Raw genomic sequence first — 20972 nt, forward strand, 5'->3', positions numbered from 1 at the left:
GATATAAAACAGATCATTACACATTAAATACAAAACTATTTTAAATGAAACTATAAATTAAATTAAGTAACCAATAAAATAATTGCCTTATATGAAAAATGTTTTTTTTTTTTTTTGTTAAATTGATTCCGTTGCTTCTATCTGAAGTGTTCGTATGGTTAACAGTGACCCAAAGCACCCCACCCCCCCCTTCCATTTCACCCCCCTGCTCGCCCCCCCCCTCTCCTGACTCATCCCTACAAACTCCTGCACAGTGGTTCAAACTCTCTCACTCCTCTCTGCACCTCCAGCCCGTCTCCTCCTTGTCCTGCTAACAGCCGCACCATGCTGTGGAAGTCCCGCACCAAGTCTGATGGTTTGCAGGTAAGACCATAACTAGGCAATCTTTACTTTAACAGGTGGCTGTGCGTAAAAACTGTGCGTAAAGACCAAGATTTGCTGGTATTGTGATAATTAATACATAATCTCACCTTGAGAATTTATCATTTTTAAACTCCAAAATATTTAATTTGTGTGTGGATATTTGTCAATCAAATATAGTTGCTAATTATAGTGTCTGTGCGATGTCAATTTTTCTTTTTCTTTTTTCTCTCTCTCACTATTTTTATGCGTAAAAACGTCACCACCGTTAAAAGCAAAGCCGAAAACGAGCTTCACACTGAGGCCACGGTTTGAATTAACAAGCCAAGTGATTGAATATATCTCTTTAAGAGAAGTAGCCCCTGTCGACCCCTCCCCTCCCTCAGTCGGGTGCGCGCAAAACTATAAAGTAGCGCGCTCATGGAGAGGATGCGGGATTCTATGAGTGATACACACATGACCGACAGCCACTGCTTCTCATCTGCGTGTAAGAAAAAGCTCCCAGAGTAACAAAAAGAAAAGTGAATCCGGACACCTTCGAGTTGAATGGAGCTTTAAAAGAGCTTGGATTACAGTGTTTGGCGCCAACCTGCTCCTCCTGTTGACTTTATTTTTTTTTTTTTTAAGATTTAAGGAAATCCAGAGCGGCTCCAGATGTTAATCCACACCTATTCAGCCATGGTGAGTTTGGATGAAACTTGATTTTTTTTATTTTTGTTTTACTTTCTTATTTTATTGATTTTTGCCAAATTTTACAAAGTCGAATGAAGAATGTTAAGATTGCTGTGAGGTGCAGGGGATAAATGAAGGAATGATGTGCGTAAAAGTGAAAAGTATATGTTTGAGTGACTCTATAAGACCACAGCGATCTTTTTCATATGTTGTATAGAAACTTTTCTTTTTTTTTTTTTTTAAATAGTCTATATTTAATTTTAAGTCAGTTTAGTGAAATAATTCATGTGTCCACGACATTGAGTCCGTGCGTTAAACTGCAACGTGTCTGTGCGCAGAGACGCTCTTTGTCTGCTCAGTGAATGTGACAGTGGAGAGTCCACTGTGACACCACACAGAGGGTGGCAGTCCCTTTCCGCGCTGCTTCAATTGTTCACTTTTCCATGATAAAAGCAGACATGTTTGGTCTGGAAATGCTGCAGTTTGAGCGACCCGTGCCCTTTACGCGCCTCTGTTTGCCTGACTAAAAATGCACATCAACACATGCACTGGCTGCAATGGCATTGCTCCGTGTGACCCCGCTTAAAAAAATAAATAAATAAAAATAAAATTTTACCAGGACGCGTGAGAGCACAGATGTAGAGGACTGAGTCAGTGGAATTACTATGAAATCACTTTGAAAACTTGAAACTGAAGTGGATCTGAATCCGCAGCACCTCTCCCCCCTGAAATCTCCAGCGGTGCCCCGATGGTGTTTGTTGTTTTACGCACAGATGAACTCCATCACAAGCCCTCCACCTTCCTGTCTGGGTGTTATACCTGTTCCTGGTGGTGGTGGTGGTTGGTGACTTCTCTGACACGGCTGTGCTGTGCAGCGCTGCCAAAGGCGTCCTCTGCCAAAGCGCATCACTTCAACCGCACTGCTGCTATTCCCCATTCTTCTAATAAATCAAAAATAATACGTGCATTCATCCTCACATTATTTTCTGTTGGACTAAAAACGAATATTCTCGCATACATTTGTAATTTGGGTATTTTCCCCCAGCTTTAAATTATTTTTTTAAATTTTGCATTTTACGCACCAAGTGCACAAATTGCAAATCTGCAATTATAGTTTTTTCAGGTGACACACATAAGCTTTAATGCAATTGCTTTTAAACAACAATAAATCAATATCAAAATTAATTATTGCATGATATTTCAAAGAACATCCATAAACTGCATCAGGCCAAATTAATTTATTCCACCCCAAACATTTGGATGAGTCTGAATTGTCATGAGATGAAGACACTGAAGCTTAAGTTGCTCCCAAAGGATGGTGGTCAGTGCTTTGTATGGCATCTCTGAACGTGAATGTGAATGGGTGAGGGTCACATCACATGTCCAATGTATTAAGGTCACATGTTTACTACACCTTGAAGGTAAATTAATGAATTCAAACTGCATTATGGTATTTCATACGCTGTTAAATTGTCAGAAATTTCATAAAAGTAAGAAAAAATGCATTAATCACGTGTCAGGATTAAGGATTAATTTATCTAACTCAATATTTGTGCATAAATGATGGTTAACATGAACAAAAAAAAAAAAAAAAAATGCTTGTTACGTTTAGCCTATAATTCAATGTTTTTAGTAGAAGGTATGAAATGAAAAAAATATTGGGTATAAATCTTCCTGAAAAAATTATGTGCAAATTGGTTTCCTCAATTTGAATAAAGTACTAATATATTACCTGATTGTTAATAAAAGTGAGTGTCCTTTATTGGTTGAATTTTTGTTCTTCCTTTTTGTTTTCTTGCAGCTTTTAAATATTTGTTGTATGTGTTGAGCTACTCCCTCCGCACGTGGATAAACACAATTATTCGTGATATTTTTTTTAAATGTTTTTCTTCTTTGTGAAGTGGTTTTTAATGTGAGGTGACCTGTAACCCATGTGTAGGACCGTGCAGACGGACTGAGCGGCTCCTCTCCCGGTGGTCGCCTCTCCCAGCTCTCCTCCCTGAACCAGGCTGCCTACTCCTCGGCTCCACCGCTCTGTCACACCCCGGCCTCAGACTTCCAGCCTCCGTACTTCCCTCCACCGTACCCCCAGTCGTCTCTGCCCTACTCCCAGAACCAGGACTCGGCCTACTCCCACCTGTCGGACCCCTACTCCTCCATCAACTCCATCCATCAGCATCAGCAAGCGGCCGCATGGCACTCGCAGAGGTCGCGCTCCGAGGAAGGGGGGCTTCTGTCGCAGTCTCACCGGGCTCTGAGCCTGGACCCCCGCCGGGAGTACGCAGCTGTCCCTCGGATCTTGCACGGACTGGGGGAGGGTGCGGCTGCGCTAGGGGACGGACCTTTGATGCACCTTGGGCATCACGGCCTGGATGACCTCCAGGTATGTGTTCCATCTTAAAACCAGTTCGATCTGTGCGTAAAAGTCGGCAAACCAAGACGCATGGCCTGCACAATGATCTAAAACTCATCTATTTCATTATTCTATGTAAATAAACCATGTGCACACTCACTCTGGGCCTGCTGGCCAAAAGGCCTCAGGCAATGCATCCACCTTTACCTCTGTTATTTACACAAATGCAATACATGCAAAACTCGTTTACAATCAAAAATAACAATTAATCTAAACAAAATATCCAACTTTTCTTATTTTTGGGGGGCATTGTTTCATTCATATTGTTTTTTTTTTTTTTTTAATGTGTGAAAATCCCCTGCAGGCCTTTATTATTATTAGCCTGTTTTCCTGAAACGCGCACATGCAGATCAGCAGACAATAAAAATACAATATTTTTTAACATAGAAATATAAACAAACTTCAATTGTAACATTTGTTTACTACATTGTGATATTGTTATCTGTTTTATGTCGGTTTTGAAATACATTTCAAGAAATATTGGTTTTACTTAGTTTGAATATAATTGAATATAATAAATATTACATATATATATATATATATGTAATTTTGACACAACAGATTGGGATTGTTAATATGGGATTACTGTGAGTTTTAAATTAGAAATCAACGTAATACCTTTTATTAAAAAATACATTTGTAGATATATTTTTGGGATGATGCCACTTTGAAACACTTTGTGGTGCATCATCCCAAAAATATATCTACAAATGTATTTATTTGTGTGTGTGTGTGTGCATGTCCACACACACACACACACACACACGCGCACACACTTTGAATGAATGGAGTGTGTGTGCATCAGTCAGACTTTGTGCAGCAGGTGCAGCTGCGCACTTTGTTGCATCCATGCCACGTATAGAGAATTAAAAAGAGAGTCTCCACAAACACACACGCACAGTACCGTGACCAATCGATGTGAACGCGCTCATTCAGAGGCTCGACCCCGGCGTGCCGCTGTTTAAACGCTCCCAGCTTTCACTCACTGCATCAATGGATCAACATCCTCTAAAGTCAGCACAAAGGGGACACGATGTGAGACACGTTTTGTCCCCCAGTGAGAAAAAAAAAAGAACAAATAACACTCATGTGACTTTTATTCAAATTAATTCACTGCAGTTTTTATTGGATTTTTCTCTCTTTATGTGCAGAATTTGACACAAAATGGCAATTTAATGTCCCAAACAAAAGAGAAATAGTCAAATTTTCCCACACGTACTACATTGAAATTGTGCAAGTAATGAAAAATAAACCTCATTTATTCACACAGTTTACGCCAAAATAAAAGTGTCACATTTGATCATTTCAAAACCTAAATTTACCAGAAAATGTATTCCAAAAATAGAAATTGAGGAGAAAAAAAATAGATTCATGCATGTGCAATGTTAAACATGAATACATGACTACAATGTCAATATGCATTGAAATAAAAATTTACGGTATTTAATGTTTAAATTCAAATTTATTCATTGCATGAGGACTTTGGGGCAAAAGCGTGGCATTAAAATGCACATATTGTTGTGACACTCTGGTGTTACAGCTCTGCACAAAGTGTTCAAGGCTACTCAGTGCTAATATTCATGCATTGTTTTGTGTATTAATGGGATGTATTTCTAATTATTGAGGATTTTCTGCCTTACATGGAATAACTCAGGCTGCAGTTTCCCCTCACGGGTTTATTTTATTTCATCTATATGGATATGGATGGGGTTCATGGGCTGTGAGAGGGAAACAAAGTGTGTGTACGTGTGTGTACGTGTGTGAGAGACCATCGGATAACTGATAGTGAGTGTCTGTCTGTCTGACACAGGGAATGGAGGAAGGATCAGCCCTGGGCATCCTCGACCACTCTGTCATTAAAAAAGGTAAGAAGTGTGTTTGTGTGTCTGTGTGTGTGTGTGTATGACAGAGATAGAGAGAGAGAGAGTGTGTGTGTGTGTGTGTGTGTGTGTGTGTGTGTGTGGTGCACCTATACGTAATTGTGCTATACATGCTGAAGGGGTTTTTTTGTGTTTAGGGGCACTCTAACACCAGTTTCTCTCTTTTTTCACACACACACACACACACACACACACACACACACACACACACACACACACACACTATAAATAATTCTGTTTTGCTATTTCATTTGAAGTCAAGAAGTCCTCTAATACTCAGCTGCAGACTTCACCCCAAAGGCACACATTCTTAATGAACTGTTCATGGTCATATGAGAGAGTGTGTGTGTTGTGTGTGTGTGTGTGTGCGTGTGTGTTGCGGAGAAGGATGGCTCGGAGTGAAGCGCAGAGAGAAGTGGGGCAAAGAAGAAAAGGGAGGGAGCATGATAAAAGAGGAGTTTGTGGGGAAATTTGCAGGGAGTAGATGGCTCTAATATTACCAAGTCTGCGTGGAAGGAGACACAGATTAGAAAATCCAAGCTGGTATTTTTAGTAAAAGAAGTAAAAGAACACGGCAGACGCTTCTTTCAGGTGTGGCAGAGCAGAAACAGAAGATATCAGACATTCATGTGCTGCCAGATGTGTCAAACTTAAGGCCCGGGGACCAAATCCGGCCCTTTTAGAGCAAGGATGTCAAACTCATCTTAGTTCAAGGGCCAAATAGGACCAGTTTGATCTCAAGTAGGAAAAGAACAATTTTAACATCAATTGTGCCCTAGTTTTTAACATCAGTCCCTGTCGGATCTTCACTTAAAAATGATTGATTTTCTATACATTTTTCATGTAATTTAAAGGAATTTTGTGGAATAATTTGTAAGAAATTGCACACAGTGGAAAAATTGCCACAATTTGCAGTTAAAAATGACTGGATTTATGCGATATAAACAAAGGAAAACTGCAAGCCCATAAAAATATTGCAGAGTTTCATTAAATTGGTGAATTTGAAATATCTACAACTGGATTATTTGGTAATTTGCACAATAATTGATGTTTTCTGTCATTTTTACTGTCTTCTGCGGGCCGAATTGGATGCTACAAAGGGCTGGATTTGGCCCCCGGGCCGTGAGTTTGACACATAGGCATTAGAGCATCCAGAAAGCAAAAAAAAGTCAAAGAAACCGTGAATCATTGTGTAAATGATTAACTAATTCAGTTGTAGATATCTCCAAAATACTACACAAATCCAATGAAACTCCACAATATTAGCTAGGCTCACATTTTCCCCATGCTTATATCACATGATGGAAGTCATTTTTTAGTCTGAAATTGTGGAAAAAAAAGAACACTCAATCTTTCCCAAATTCTGCAATTTTCTTCAAATTATTCCACAAAATTCCCCCAAATTGCATCAAAATTGGTCACAAAATCAAATAAATCAAAAGTAAAGATCCTGCAGGGACTCATATCTGTCACTTATTGCTTCAACATCATCAATCTGCAGCCCACTTACGATAAACTGCTACGTATTTGGCCCCTGAACTAAAATGAGTTTGGATGTGTTAAATACACGTCCATCCACAACATGAAATCATGCAGAATCGCTAAAACAAGGATGTACTTGTCAAACGGAGGCTTCAGTCAAACAGCTACAGTTATTATTCCATGATTCTCCTTGTGTTTGCCAACGCTCAGCATTGATCAATTACCTGCAGCGAGCACTCAGAGCAGATAACAGAGCAAAGCTGAGGCCTCATGAATACGAAAATCCAAGGGAGAGAGAGAGAGACGAGGAAAAGAAGACAGCGTGGAAAAAGGGGTTGATGGGAAAAGTGGAGGCAGGAGAAAAGAAGGAAAGATGGGAAAAGAGAGGGAGGAGCGGATTAATGACAAAGGGATGAGGATGAAGAGACTTTGCCGCTTAACGTTTGGAAACACAGGATTTTTAATGTCACCACAGTTTAATAAAAAGAACAAAGATGCTTAGCTTAACCTTAGCTTCATGCTCTGTGTTCATTAAAGGATTGATGAAAAATCCAGCAAATCAGGAAGAAAAACAACGGCTCATTTATATGATAAGCGTCACAAACAACGTGACGAGGCCTTTGTGGAAAAACTTCAGTGTGAACTCTACAAATCCATTTATATCGTTTCTGATAAGGTTGTGAAATCTAAAGTGTATCACGTCTCTATGGGTAATTATAATTAGATAACCTCATAAAATAAATACTCTTAATATCTCAAAAGTCTAATTGAAGATATAAAATTGTCCATTTTTATTTGATTTATTTTTATTTTTTTTGATAATTAGTCCATTATTTGTTTGTGTTATACTTAAAACAATAAATAAATAAATAAAACCGTATATTGCTATAGTTTTCCCTTCTATTTCTGGTCTTATTTTGTCATTCATTTTTAACATATTACGATTAAGTTAGTAATTTTTTTTTAATACATTCCTTTATTTTATTTTTCATTATTGATATTTATTTCTTTATATATATATATATATATTTTTTTCTCCCGTAAATCATTTGTTGCATTACATTCTTAATAGCTTTTTTTTTTTTTTTTTTTTCAATTATCTGTTTTATTGAAAGACTTTTGATGATATTTATATTTGGGGCTTCATTTTTCATCTTTTTTTCCTACTTATTTAAGACAATTTTAATATATTTAATAGCAATCATTATTTACATTTTTTATTATTGGTGTTTTTATTATAATATGGCTGAAAAATATTTATGAACAATTAAGCAAATATATTGATATCATGGTTTCTTCTGTTTAAAGGCCAATTCAACCCCACATTGTGTGTCTAAACTTAGTCACAGGTTAAACCTAAAGAGAATATTTTGCATTAGATCCTGGTTTAGCTTTTTACTATAATACAGATATTACATGGAAACACTTAAACATTAAAATAAGTCTTCAGTTTGAGTGTAGGTTCATGTTTTTGATATCAGGGCTGCAACAAATTCTTTCAAACACCAACATACAGTATATGATCCTGGTGAATCCGTGGATCATTCGTTTTTCATTATGTAACAATAACATGAAAAACGGAAAAAAAAACCACTCATTATGTGATATTTGTTTCCAAAACCAAAATGAAAAAATGGAAAACGACTTGTTTTTTTTGCTTCGGTACAGAAAACGGAAAACGAACACCTTTATTCGTTTTCTTCAATACCGATTTGCCAAAGTACGTGACCAGGAAGTGATGCGTTACAGATTCCGAGATATCTTTAGCTCTGCAACACTTAGGAGTCTCTAATTCCTCTGAAATGTCCGTGAGGAGGTTCTGTGTCCAACACCAGCTAAAGCAAAAAGGACACGTTTCTGAGGCACAGTTGGAAGCAGCGATCTTGTCATGCCGAACTGCCGTTAGCATAGCCGTTAGCGTCGGATGAGAGTACACTTCCGGGTCACGTACTTTAGCAAACCGGTAATGGAGAAAACGAATAAAGGTGTTCGTTTTCCCTTTTTCATTTTCTGTACCGAAGCAAGAGAGCTTGAATTTGAAAAACAAGTCGTTTTCCGTTTTTGCATTTTTTCATACACGGATCCTGGTGACCCAAAGCTGCCTCTGTCCTCTAAATGAGAGCTAAGTTCAGCGTGCTTTATAAAGTGAGTGTGAATGGAGGTGAGAAGATGAAGCTGTTTTTAAAATGCGCTGTTAAAACCTGAACCAGACAACGAGCCACGCTCCAGAATTAGAGCCCGTCTACGCAGGGGAGCAAATAACACTGCATTGATTAACCAGGAGGAGGCTCACACACTCACTCACATGACACACACGCACATGACATATGTGGATGATAATCTACACAACAACTCATTTCACCTCAGAACCTTGAGATAGTTACAGGTTACATGTTGTGTTTAGTTTTCACGACAGACTCAAAGTTAAATCCAGTTCTGATATCCATGCACGTGTCGTTACATTTCCACAAATAAAACTGATATTTTTGTACAGATGTTTATACCAGTGAATCTCAAGTGGTGGGTCAGGACCCAAAAGTGGGTCGCGGACCTGTACTGGGTGGGCCGTGGACAGCTGGTCAAAAATAGATAAATACTTAATGCCTGATGTTTGACTTGTCTTTTATTTTGAAAGAAGCTTTTCTTTTGACAGGCATGCTGTGAAATGCATGTTGCACATGAACATATATAGATTTATCTATTAAAAAAGATTATATAGGTGTTTTCAACGGCTATTTTTGAGAAACTAAATTTAGTTGGTTGAATTCGAAAAAAAAAAAAAAAAATGGGTCGCGATTTAATGACCGTGGCAAAATGTGGGTCCCAGGGGTGAGACCAGTTGAGAAGCGCTGGTTTATACAACTTGAAACCACCACTAGCCACAGCAGGATTATGTCAGCAGTACCTTACACCAAATCCAAGGGCCCTTTAAAGCATCCAATTCAACCCACAGCAGAAAGCAAAAAGTCAGAGAAACCATGAATTATTGTGTAAAATAAATGACCAACTAATTCAGTTGTAGATAATTCACAGATTCCACAATATTAGCAGGGCTCACCCATGCTTATATCGCATGATGGGAGTTATTTATAACCTGAAATTGTTAAAGTAACTCTCAATTCTTTCTAAATCCTGCAATTTTCTTCACATTATTCCACCTGATTATATAAAAATTGGCCATAAAATCAAAAATTACATTGAAAGTGAAGATCTTACATGAGGACTGTTACCTATTATTGATTTGATATTATCAAAGCCTTACATATTGTATTATTCATTTATTAAGATTTATTTATTTATTTATTGAATTACTAATTTTCCCACCTAAAATCTGTGGCCCACTTAAAATAAACTGCTCTGTATTTGGCCCCTGAACTAAAATGAGTTTGAGGGGCTGATTCAATATACTGATTCTGGATCTATTTCATCATGAATTTCACAAACTGGATCATTGATCCAGGTATCTGCCAATATCTGCCAATGAGAAGATTTGGCACTTGATGGAGGTTTGTTGTCTGACCGCTAAAGTAGGTTGTTGTTAAAGCGTATAGAAGGGAAGCTAATATAATCTAACACAGAGACAAGTCGAAGCCTTTTCGCTCATAATCATGAACGGATTTAATGCAGTCATTACTGGACAATAGATCATACCCAAGTTATTCCTGGTACTGCTGCACATGTGTTTATATTTCCTCTCTACTTCAGCATTAGCATTCAGATACACTCTATGAGTGGAAAAACGTTACTTAAAGTTCATGGAAGCTTCTAAATGGGTCATTAGAGATGATGTGTGTGTGTGTGTGTGTGTGTGTGTGTGTGTGTGTGTGTGTGTGTGTGTGTGTGACTGCCTCACGCTGTGTGTTAACCTTGTGATGAACTGGTGACCAATCCTGTCAGATACACATTATGGTTCAGCTCCACCTGCTGGTTTTCATCTCTTAGATACATTTCTATGGCTTCTTATTATCCCAAATACAAAAATCATACCTGATGTACTCTTGATAGAGCTGGGCGATATATCGATATTCAAAATATATCAAATTACTTGTTTTAGGATTTGCTGCTTTCTCTACTTCTCAGAATTGGACTCAAAAATGGATTTCTGAGTGCGTCCTAACCCAGACCTTCCCCTAAACAAGCCACACTACAGAACTCACTCACACGTGCTGTCCCTTAGAGGCAAAAAAGACAAAAGTGTCACATATTGTGCAGCTGCTTGTTAATAAATGTACTTGTGTGGCGTTTTGCATCATAAAATGTATCCATGAATTGTCTTTATGGTCAGACTTATTATGAATTGAAATTATCGAGATTTATATCGTACATCGGCATTTTGGCCCTAACTCCCAGCACTGCTGTCAATGCATGTTCTGACTCCTCCTCTCTATCTTTAACCCTTCCTTCTCTCCTCCACAGTTCCCACCCCTTCCAAACTGAACGGATCCTCCCTGTCTGCGCTGTCCCTGGGTAAGGACAGTCTGGGAATGGGCGCCGTGTCCAACCCGGCCGAGGTGTTCTGCTCAGTGCCTGGTCGTCTGTCGCTGCTCAGCTCCACCTCCAAATACAAGGTGACAGTAGGAGAGGTGCAGCGACGTCTGGCTCCACCTGAGTGCCTCAATGCGTCCCTGCTGGGGGGAGTGCTTCGCAGGTGAGTCTACGACATGGTCCCGGTTATAGAGCATCAGATATGGGCTGCATCCCAATAGCCCCTCCTATCTCCTTTCCTATCCACTTTTCCTGGGGTTAAGGAAAGGTGTTAGGAGACTTCCTAAAGGAGTTAGGGAAAGGCCATCACTTTGTTTTGACAATCAGACGCATTTCCACAAGGTGATGTAATAATCCGTCGGCGGCGAAGGTTTGTGACGTCTGGCATGGTGAAAAAACTACAAATTTCCGAAAATGGACTACGAAATACACTTTCCTCTGTGCCTCTAACCGCTGATATAATCTGAAATATCACAAGGTTTGAATGTAAATCAAAGGGAAAGAGGCTAGCATGCTACGAGGAACAAGAGTGAAACTAAAAGAACGTCACATTGAGAATGGTTGCTCACACTCACCTTCCACTCACAAATCAACTTTAATCCAAAATAAGTAGGATTTTATGAAATTGTTACATTTATGCAAGATACAAATGTACAACCACACACAGCATTCCTAGGTGAATGAAATATGCTGAATAAAACACAATGTGGCTATTCAAAAAAAAAAAGCTGCATTACAAACTAACAACAAAACTGGTGTTTATGTTAGCCTTGAAAAAACAACACAAGTTTGAAAAATGAAAAAAATGGATGTTAATCCAAATGTGAATGAATATTCACTGAGAATGCTCCTACAGTATAACGCAGTACTTTTCAACCTTGGGGTCGGGACCCCATGTGGGGTCGTCTAAAAAGTCCAGTAATTTGTAAAAAAAAAAAAAAAAAATTCTAGAAAAAAAATGGGGTCACGACCCGAAAAAGGTTGGGAACCTCTAGGTTAATGTGAAGAAAAAAGAATAAAAAGAAAAAAAAGTGTGCATAAATTACAGTATGGGCCCAACAAGATGGTTTGTACCCAGCGCCCAAATGCTTTATTAAGCATGTAATTTAGATTTGGCGATAAGACTCTGTTCTGGGAGGAGCTACATGGAGAGGCATAAGTAGAGAGATCGGTCGCAGGAACAGAAGCACAGCGTTGGTATCTTCAATTCAACTAGTGCAAATTACATATTACAAAGTTATCTCGACGCGCTATCAAGATATCATTTTTTTCTGGTAAGAAAAAGGAAAACCCAACTAATCAAACAACTCCCTTTAACAGGAAGAAATCTTCTTTAGAACCAGGATCAGAGGCGGCAGCCATCTGCGTCGACTGGTTGGGGTTAGTGCACAGAAGGACCAACAGAACAGGATAGAGAGATAGAACATCAGAGGGTTCCGGATTGAGCCGTTGCCATCTGTTTAATTAGACAGAAGAGGAGGAGCTGGGGTAGGTTGCAAGTCGTTTGCGGACGAAGCGTACAGAAGTAGGCGTGTTTACGGTGGTTTAAATACAGCGCCATGACTCACTCTAATCAATGGGAAGCATGGAATATGATCAGCTGGGTGATTAACTGATTAGGAAATTGCTACTGTCAGCTGGTGGGGCTGGCTAGCTTAAATTAATCAATTTTTTATTTTGTATTTTTCACACATAACATGATACACACAACACGCAATACATTTTAAAATAACTGTATCCTACACTTCAACTTTCTCAACTATAAATGTTCAAATAAAATGGAGTATAAAAATATCTGAGGTGTACTTGTCACTGTGTGCATTCATTTGTAACACACTAAATAATAAACATGATCAAAAACTAATTCTAGAAAAGAAAATGTCTCTGGGGTCGCCGGACATTTGTGATATAAAAATAGAGTCACGACCCGAAAAAGGTTTGAAACCTCTGGTATAACGCAATGTAAAGCAGGTCTTATACATACCCCGATCGAAAGAGTTTATGGGAAATGTAGTTTTATTTATGAATGCATTTTTTTTTAATTCTCTGCAGTCGATGAAGCTTTATGATGCAGCTAAAAATCAGGTGACATGTGCCGACCGTACATGTGTTTGTCCATAAAGTGACTCCATCTCATGACTAACATATATACTCTGTGAAATCCCCTTAACATAAAGAAAGCCAACATTAGGACACTTATGCCTTTTTCTCTTTGGTTTTGGAGCAACTCTGCGGTGGCCTGAGTAGAGGACCCTAAATGGGTCATGAGACTAAATCACAAGAGAAGTGATGCGGTTTAATGAGCCGCGGCCTCGAGGCAAGAGAACAACTTTACGACTTTTTGGGTCTGCGGGCTGAAATCCTTTTTTTTTTTTTTTTTTTTTTTTTTTTTAGAGGATGTAATTAAAAGATCTAAAGCTACAAACCCAGTGGGTGCATCCACCGCGCTGATAACAATGCACCAAAGTCTTTACGCCAAAAAGTGTGCCAACAATTCTTCGTTATTTTAGGCTTTGATACATGATAACCCTCTTCCTTAGTCATTTCAGGACTAATTCACATTGCTCTGTAGGATAATGATGTCGCCTTTCACCAAAAGAGTGGAACTTCAAGTCAGGCTCTGACGTTTTAAAGAGTGTTTCTATTGTTTCTTTGATTTTATCCGTTATTACAATCCGTTCTCTGTAATGTTTGCTGGTCTTCTTAGGAATAACTTCATAATGTCCACGGAACTAGATGACACGTAACTAAGCACTATGAATGATATCGCACCACTAGAGGTGTACATTGCCATGAATCTGACGACACGATTCACGATTTGCATGTCACGATACGATATATCCCGATATCTAACAGTACGATTATACGTCACAATATCACTACTTACAAAATTTCACCTTGACAAGAACAAAATTATTTCTATTTTTATTTTTTGCGACAACAAGTAAATGGTAACTAACTGTATTTCAACCACCAATATTAAAAAAAACAAGCTGTGTTATTAAACTGTCATATTTTTAATAAAAAGTTTAACTTTTGCTGCTACAACAGATTCTGATTCTGTTAAGTTCTTAAATTGTAACACATACATCTATAAACGTGTCCAGTTACAGTATGTTTTATGAAAACAAAGTGTAATCAACTTCCAGCTAAAATGCATTGAGGAGTGATGTAGTTTAACAAGGTCTGATGTGGTTCACTGACACCTAGTGGCCGGGAGTTTACGTGCTATGCAGATGTTAGCGCAATCAATTTGTGTCAACACATTGTTATGTATGTGTATATGCATTGGAATACACATTTTCCTTTTACAAAATGACTTAAACCAGTGCTTTTCAACTTTGGGGTTGGGACCCCATGTGGGGTCACCTGGATTTTAAATGGGGTCGCCTGAAATGTCTAGTAATTGATTAAAATAAATAAAAATACTGGTTAAAGATACATTTTTGAATACTGATTCAACTGTATTCTATTGATAAATATAAATCTAGTTAATAATAATAATAATAATAATAATAATTTTTTAAAAATTGACTGTTAGACCTTTTTATATGTATTTGTTTTTATAGACCCCGAGTCTGAAAAAAGCTATCTATCTATCTATCTAATAATAATAATAATAATAATAATAATAATAATTATTATTATTATTATTATTATTATTATTATTATTTTTATTATTATTATTATTAAATGCAGTACAAAACAAATATCTGAGGTGGCAAAACAAGTCACTAATCATGGTTGCTCTGTATTTGTAATACATTGTAACAAACATGATCAGAAATTAATTCTGGAAGAAAAAAAATGTCTTTAGGTTGCCAGAAATTCATGATCAAAAAAAGGTTGTGAACAAATGACTTAAATAATCTGTTTAGTTTGTGAATGATTGGTTATAGACAGGTCTACTGTGTTGATAAAGTGTTTAAAATTGCATTTTCAATGCAGAATACTGGTGAATACTATCTGTCCTGACAAGAAACATAGGGAGAGCTCAGCCTTTCTCACACTCACACACACACAATGCGACTCAATAAGACAAACACACGCACAAACACACACACACACACACACAAGAAGCATCTCCTAAAAACCGCTCTCTGTCCCCCTCAGGGCCAAGTCAAAGAATGGTGGCCGCTGTCTGAGAGAGCGTCTGGAGAAGATTGGCCTCAACCTGCCCGCCGGGCGACGCAAGGCGGCCAACGTCACTCTGCTAACGTCTCTGGTCGAGGGTAAGCAGAGAAACACACACACACACACACACACAATGACCTGCATACCCCCTGACAGATAAAGACACATACCCACAGAGGCGTTCTTGCATGAGCGGACGTGAACACAGCACGAGTTAGAAAATCCGCAGCACAAAGACACTGAGCTCTAGTGTTCAACATGTGAAAGTGAGATTAAAAAAGAGAGAGTTTGTCTTTCTGACCTGACTCGACCCCAGCAATGCCACTACTGCTCTATTCTGCACCATTTCACAAAGGCAGTGACTATCCGTACGGTTGTCGTATCAATATACCGACATTGTATCCGTACGCAGTGCCCCAATTTGACCAGTTTAGGTCACGTGACTTAGACTAAACCTAACTCGAATCCTAACCCTAAAAATTGTTGCGATATTGGGTTATAACCTAACGCTAAATACCGTACTTATAAACCCTAAACCTAATTCTAACCCTAACACACTACGTACTTGTATGTAGGAGTGTGACGATATCTCGATAGGGTGATATATTGCAATATTTTTTCACACAATCGATTATCGATATGCTCGCGCTAAGTATCGATTTATTTATTTATTTATTTTTAAAACCTTTTCTGCTTTTTCACTTAAATGAGCAGGTAGGTCTTCACAGAATTTTTGTCACTGTTTGTTGAAGGAACCAATATATTGTTTACTGGAATATTGTACAATAATGGTGTCACTGGTAAGAAAGACCCTATTTATTGTTTACAGAAAGCACTATTGGAAACACTTATTCGTTTACATTGTTATGTTGACACTTATTTACAGAAATGTTGCACTAAAATAATGTCACTGTTTATAGGACACTTTTTCAATTTATTGTCTTTCAAAGATATAAAATAAAAATTGTATTTTTTCTCTTAATCTTTTTTCTTTTCTTGTTATGTCATGGATTATCGCAGATTGATTTCTGACCAATACATTGATAATCGTAGTATTGTCATATTGTGATATAATCGTTATCGTGAGTTTTGCATCGCGTATCGTATCGTGAGGTACCCAGAGGTTCCCACCCCTACTTGTATGTACAGCAACCGTACAAATAGACACTTTCTTTAACAAAGGTTCCACAACTCATGGGTCGGGACCCCAAAGTGGACCAGGGTCTTGTTACAGTGGGTTAAGCATATTCTGGTCGAAAATGAAAGAAGAAGGAAACCTTGTGGTTTCATTCTAAAGCAGGGGTTCCCAAACTGGGGTACGTGTATGCGTAGGGGTACAGGAGCACATTGCAGGGGGTACATGGAAAGATTTAACATTTAATTTAAAAATAATTGGGAAATGTTCCTAGTTCTTTTGTAGTCTATTTTTTTTTTTTTGGGGGGCAAATTAATTGCAAACAAACAGTACTATTTGTCAATAAAACACTATATTTTATTGTATTTTATTGAAACAGGATTATTTTATGATGTAGAGGCCATTTGATCACACTTCTGACAATAATAGGAGGTCATAATTAGCTATATTTTACAATGGAGACTGTGTTTACTCACTATTGAGGTAATCACATAAAAGTTGCAGGGTATTTTTTTTTATTTTTTTAAGTAAATTCCACTCATCGTTATAAATTTGTAGATTATTAAGCCTTAGGGAACCAATGTTGTTCCACATATGAAAACTCGTATGGAATTATGGAGAGGTACTTATGATATAAAGAGGGGGTACACGTGATTTGACAAAAATGGTGCTAAAGCAAGGGTCACTAACCTTTTTTTTTTTTTTTTACTTTGTCTGCACATGCTGTCAAAGGTCAACACTACATCAAGTGCAATCTTTTTTATGACAACAATGCATGTTTTGTTATTGCAATTAAATAATTTAATTTATTTTATTGCATAATTGTGACCATCGCCAGCCCTCCCTAAGGAAGGGTAAGAAATACTTTATTCAAAGGAGAATATAAAAATAAATCACCAACCTTTCTGAAACTACTTCAAAGGTACTGAATAATCCAAAGGGCTCCCAGTTTAACGCTTAAATACTAAACTGTCACTGTTTCACTTTAATTAAAGGATACGATAATAAGGAAAAGTATAGCAGTGACTTAAAATGGTAAGAAATGTTTCAACACTTACATTTTCTTTCTTCACTCATGCAATTGTTTAATTTTCATTACATTTCATAGGAAATCTTTATGTTCCTATTAATTAGCCACTAACTAACAACCTTTTAACTAATCGTGAAACATGTAACATTTGTGCAAGTTAACAATTTTGTAATATTTCTTTGCATTAAAAAAAAAAAAAAAGAAACATCACAATCTGTAGGTTCTTTAATAAAATCCTACCTAAACAAATGTGTCCCAATGTTTCAGTAAAAATAAACATTTAAAGATGTGTAATTGAATACAAAAACTAATCAAGTGCAGCAGTATGTAACTCTACTAAAGCTCTAACTATATCTGTCACCTGTATTTATCTTTGTGTGTTTAAACCAGTGCTCCAGTTAGAACAGGCCAGAGGGCGCCTCTTATGGTCCATGTGGGCTACCTGGTGCCCGTGGGCACCATGTTGGTGACCCCTGTTCTAAAGGTTATGTATTCATGTGGCTGTATTGTCATGCTGCTGTAGTTGGTTTTGGTATAAAAATGTTGTCTCTAGTTAACAACACTAATTGCAAGCGTTCAGATTATTATAAGACAAATGACTTCCTAAACAAACAAACAAAAAAAAATACACTTTTGCTTTACTTTTTATCGTGTAAACTCAGACACTCTCTTTTGTCCTCCCCCAGGCGAAGCCGTACATTTGGCGCGGGATTTTGGCTACGTATGTGAGACGGAGTTTCCAGCCCGAGCCACAGCCGAGTATCTGTGCAGGCAGAGCGAACCCGACCAGCTCCCAACACGGCGCAGCATGCTGCTCGCCACTAAGTGAGTGCACGCACTGGTATTCGAACATGAAACGGACTTGATTTGAATGAAAATGGCGCAGAAACACAAACGATCTACTGCACAATAGAGGCCACTAGTGGAACCTCCACGATACTACACCTTTTTTTTTTTTTTGCTTTATTTTACAAAAAAATCAACCTTTTTCTCTTTCCTCTGATACCCAGTAAATATCTGCAACTTATAATGTTACCAAACTGACGCTAGCCTTCACAACATCCAAAGCTAATCATCTTATATAAAACAATTGATGAAAAAAAACAAGACAATAACATCACTTTTCACACTCTAAACAGGCTACCGTTATCATAACGCTGCTTTCTACTTAGAATAGATGGACGACAATCTGATTAGATCCTTTTTAGCCACTTTATCCATAATGTTATCAAAGATGTGAACGCTAAGAATCTATAAAACTAAAAATACTGTCAGTAAATTCACAGCAACAAAGTAAGATATTGAACTGATCATTACCGTACTAATATAACTACCATTTAAAATTGGATTGAGAAATATTTTTACTGTGTTTGTCTTAGCCTACCTTATTAAAAAGGTTAATGCCTTATGTTTTACAAATGGCTGTAGTTTTTATGCAGAAGATTAGTGTTTGTTTTACCCTTGTTGTGGTGAGTGAGGCTCCATGCTAGGTAGTGCCGTTAGCCCTTAGCAGTTCACCCACGAATATATAGCTATAGGTATATAAATAAACTTTAAATTAATACAGGGATATGTTATATCTATAACCTACAAAGAGGCTGTTTACACCCAATGCTGTGCTGCTCGTTAGCTTGTTAGTCATTAATAAGCCAAAAAAGTGACATTACTGCAAACTGTCGCTAGCATAATAGTGCTAGTTCCAGCTAGATTGAAGTTGTCTTCTTTTTGAATAGTTTGTTAAGTTGAGGTTTCGTTTATTCAGACAAGGTTTTTCAGGAAATGTCTTTCTCCCGACGTGTTTTTCCCAAAGGTTTTTCAGGAAATTTTCTTGAAAAACCTTGTCTGAATAAGCGAAACCTCAACTTAACATACTATTCAAAAAAGGAGACAAAATGAGTTTTGTTGGAACTATTACATGGAAGTTAAGTAAAACTTCAAAGGAACCATCAGAGGTGATCTGCAGAACTCCTCTGAGGATGACTGGCAGTTGACGGTCGAAACATGTCAGAAGATAAAAATGTCCTGAAAAACCTTGTCTGATTAAACGAAACCTCAACTTAACATAACAGTGCTAAATCATTGGGTTGAAAAGACAAAAGGATGTAAAAGGTGAGGTGTTGCTACATGTTGACGTCTTGTCTCTCTTTGTCCTTCAGGGAAATCTGTAAGGAGTTTGTGGACCTGATGTCCCAGGACCGCTCCCCTCTCGGAGGCAGTCGGCCCACCCCGTGCCTGGAGCCCGGCGTCCAGGGTAGCCTCACCCACTTCGGCCTGCTCACCCACGGCTTTGGCACCCCGGCCATCTGCGCGGCGCTCTCTGCCTTCCAGAGCTACCTGATGGAGGCCATCAAAATGCTGGACAAGGGGGAAGGAGGCGGGAAGAACCACCACGAGAAGGAGATGAAGCACCGCAAATAGGACTTTTAGAGCCAAGGGTAAAAAGGGGGAGACGATGGAGGAGGAAGGACTGGGTGGAACCCCTCTGTGACGTCCTCACATCTTCACCCTCAGGATATAAACTGAGACTGTTACCTCCCAGAAACCTCTGCGCTCCCTGTTGGCGAGGACGTGGGTTTATGATGATGATGATGATATCTGTACTGTAATGTGTATCCACAGCCACCTCACTCAAACTGACGCATGGACCTCTGTTAATCATGATGGCGTCTCTTCAGGATGACTTCCAACCTATTTATTTACCCTCTCTTATTTATTTACTTTGGTAAAAATGCACCATCAAACATTTTTGTACACATGCAGCATCTTCTTGAAATCGTCATAAGCCATATCGAAGACCAACAACCTACTTTTGGCTCCTTTGGAACAGCTTTTATCTGCAGCTGTGATTGGACGAGAACAGCTTCCTGGTCATGGGAAATTGCGTCTTCTTGCAGCAGAGAGGAGGCGAGGCAGCTGAAGATTTTTTCTTTTATTTTGAAATACTGTGTGTTGGTAACCCAAGTAAATAACAAATACATCATTTTGTACTTTCAGTGTATGTTTATTATTATTATTATGGTTATTAATGTTGGTATTATTATTATTATTGTATCACAACATAAATGTAATATATTATTAAAGAACTAAGACCTGACAGATGTGAGATTAGACTTTCTAACACCTTGTACTGGTTATTTATCTGATTCTGTGCACTTTATTGAAAATATTCACTTTATTTGTCTACATCAGACGTGTCAAACAAACTCCAACCGAATTTGGCGCTGAGTAAAACAACTTCCTGTTTAGCTCTTTTTGTGACTTTTCTGTCCTTTTAAAGCTAAAGCAACATTTTACAACTTAGAATTGACAACTTAAGCCAATTTAAGTAACAGCAACTTTAAGTTATCATTATATTCATGAGGATTGATGTTAATAATTTGA

At 38.0% G+C, this 20972-nt stretch overlaps 1 protein-coding gene across 3 annotated transcripts; it reads left to right on the top strand.

Annotated features, from left to right (window-relative positions):
• Positions 1-283: 283 nt before the first annotated feature.
• On the top strand, positions 284-20452 carry tfap2e (transcription factor AP-2 epsilon). 3 transcript variants are annotated; one of them, XM_028461143.1, is made up of 8 exons: positions 284-363; positions 988-1041; positions 2972-3415; positions 5256-5310; positions 11224-11455; positions 15406-15524; positions 18278-18416; positions 19748-20452. In XM_028461143.1, the coding sequence occupies exons 2-8, from the start codon at positions 1015-1017 to the stop codon at positions 20007-20009; spliced, it is 1278 nt and encodes a 425-aa protein (XP_028316944.1). In that variant the 5' UTR covers positions 284-363; positions 988-1014; the 3' UTR covers positions 20010-20452. The 3 variants fall into 3 exon arrangements, with proteins under 3 accessions (XP_028316944.1, XP_028316943.1, XP_028316945.1); XM_028461142.1 differs by lacking the exon at positions 988-1041 and having other exon boundaries at positions 291-363; XM_028461144.1 differs by lacking the exon at positions 284-363 and having other exon boundaries at positions 816-1041.
• Positions 20453-20972: the final 520 nt, after the last annotated feature.

The sequence above is a fragment of the Gouania willdenowi genome, chromosome 11 (genome assembly GCF_900634775.1).
Source record: "Gouania willdenowi chromosome 11, fGouWil2.1, whole genome shotgun sequence".
NCBI classification, from domain to species: domain Eukaryota; kingdom Metazoa; phylum Chordata; class Actinopteri; order Blenniiformes; family Gobiesocidae; genus Gouania; species Gouania willdenowi.

Coding starts and splice junctions, on each gene's coding strand:
- tfap2e (XM_028461142.1), top strand. CDS start 325: ATGCTGTGGAAGTCCCGCACCAAGTCTGATGGTTTGCAG. Junction 364..2,971: donor CCAAGTCTGATGGTTTGCAG/GTAAGACCATAA, acceptor ACCCATGTGTAG/GACCGTGCAGACGGACTGAG. Junction 18,417..19,747: donor AGCATGCTGCTCGCCACTAA/GTGAGTGCACGC, acceptor TTTGTCCTTCAG/GGAAATCTGTAAGGAGTTTG.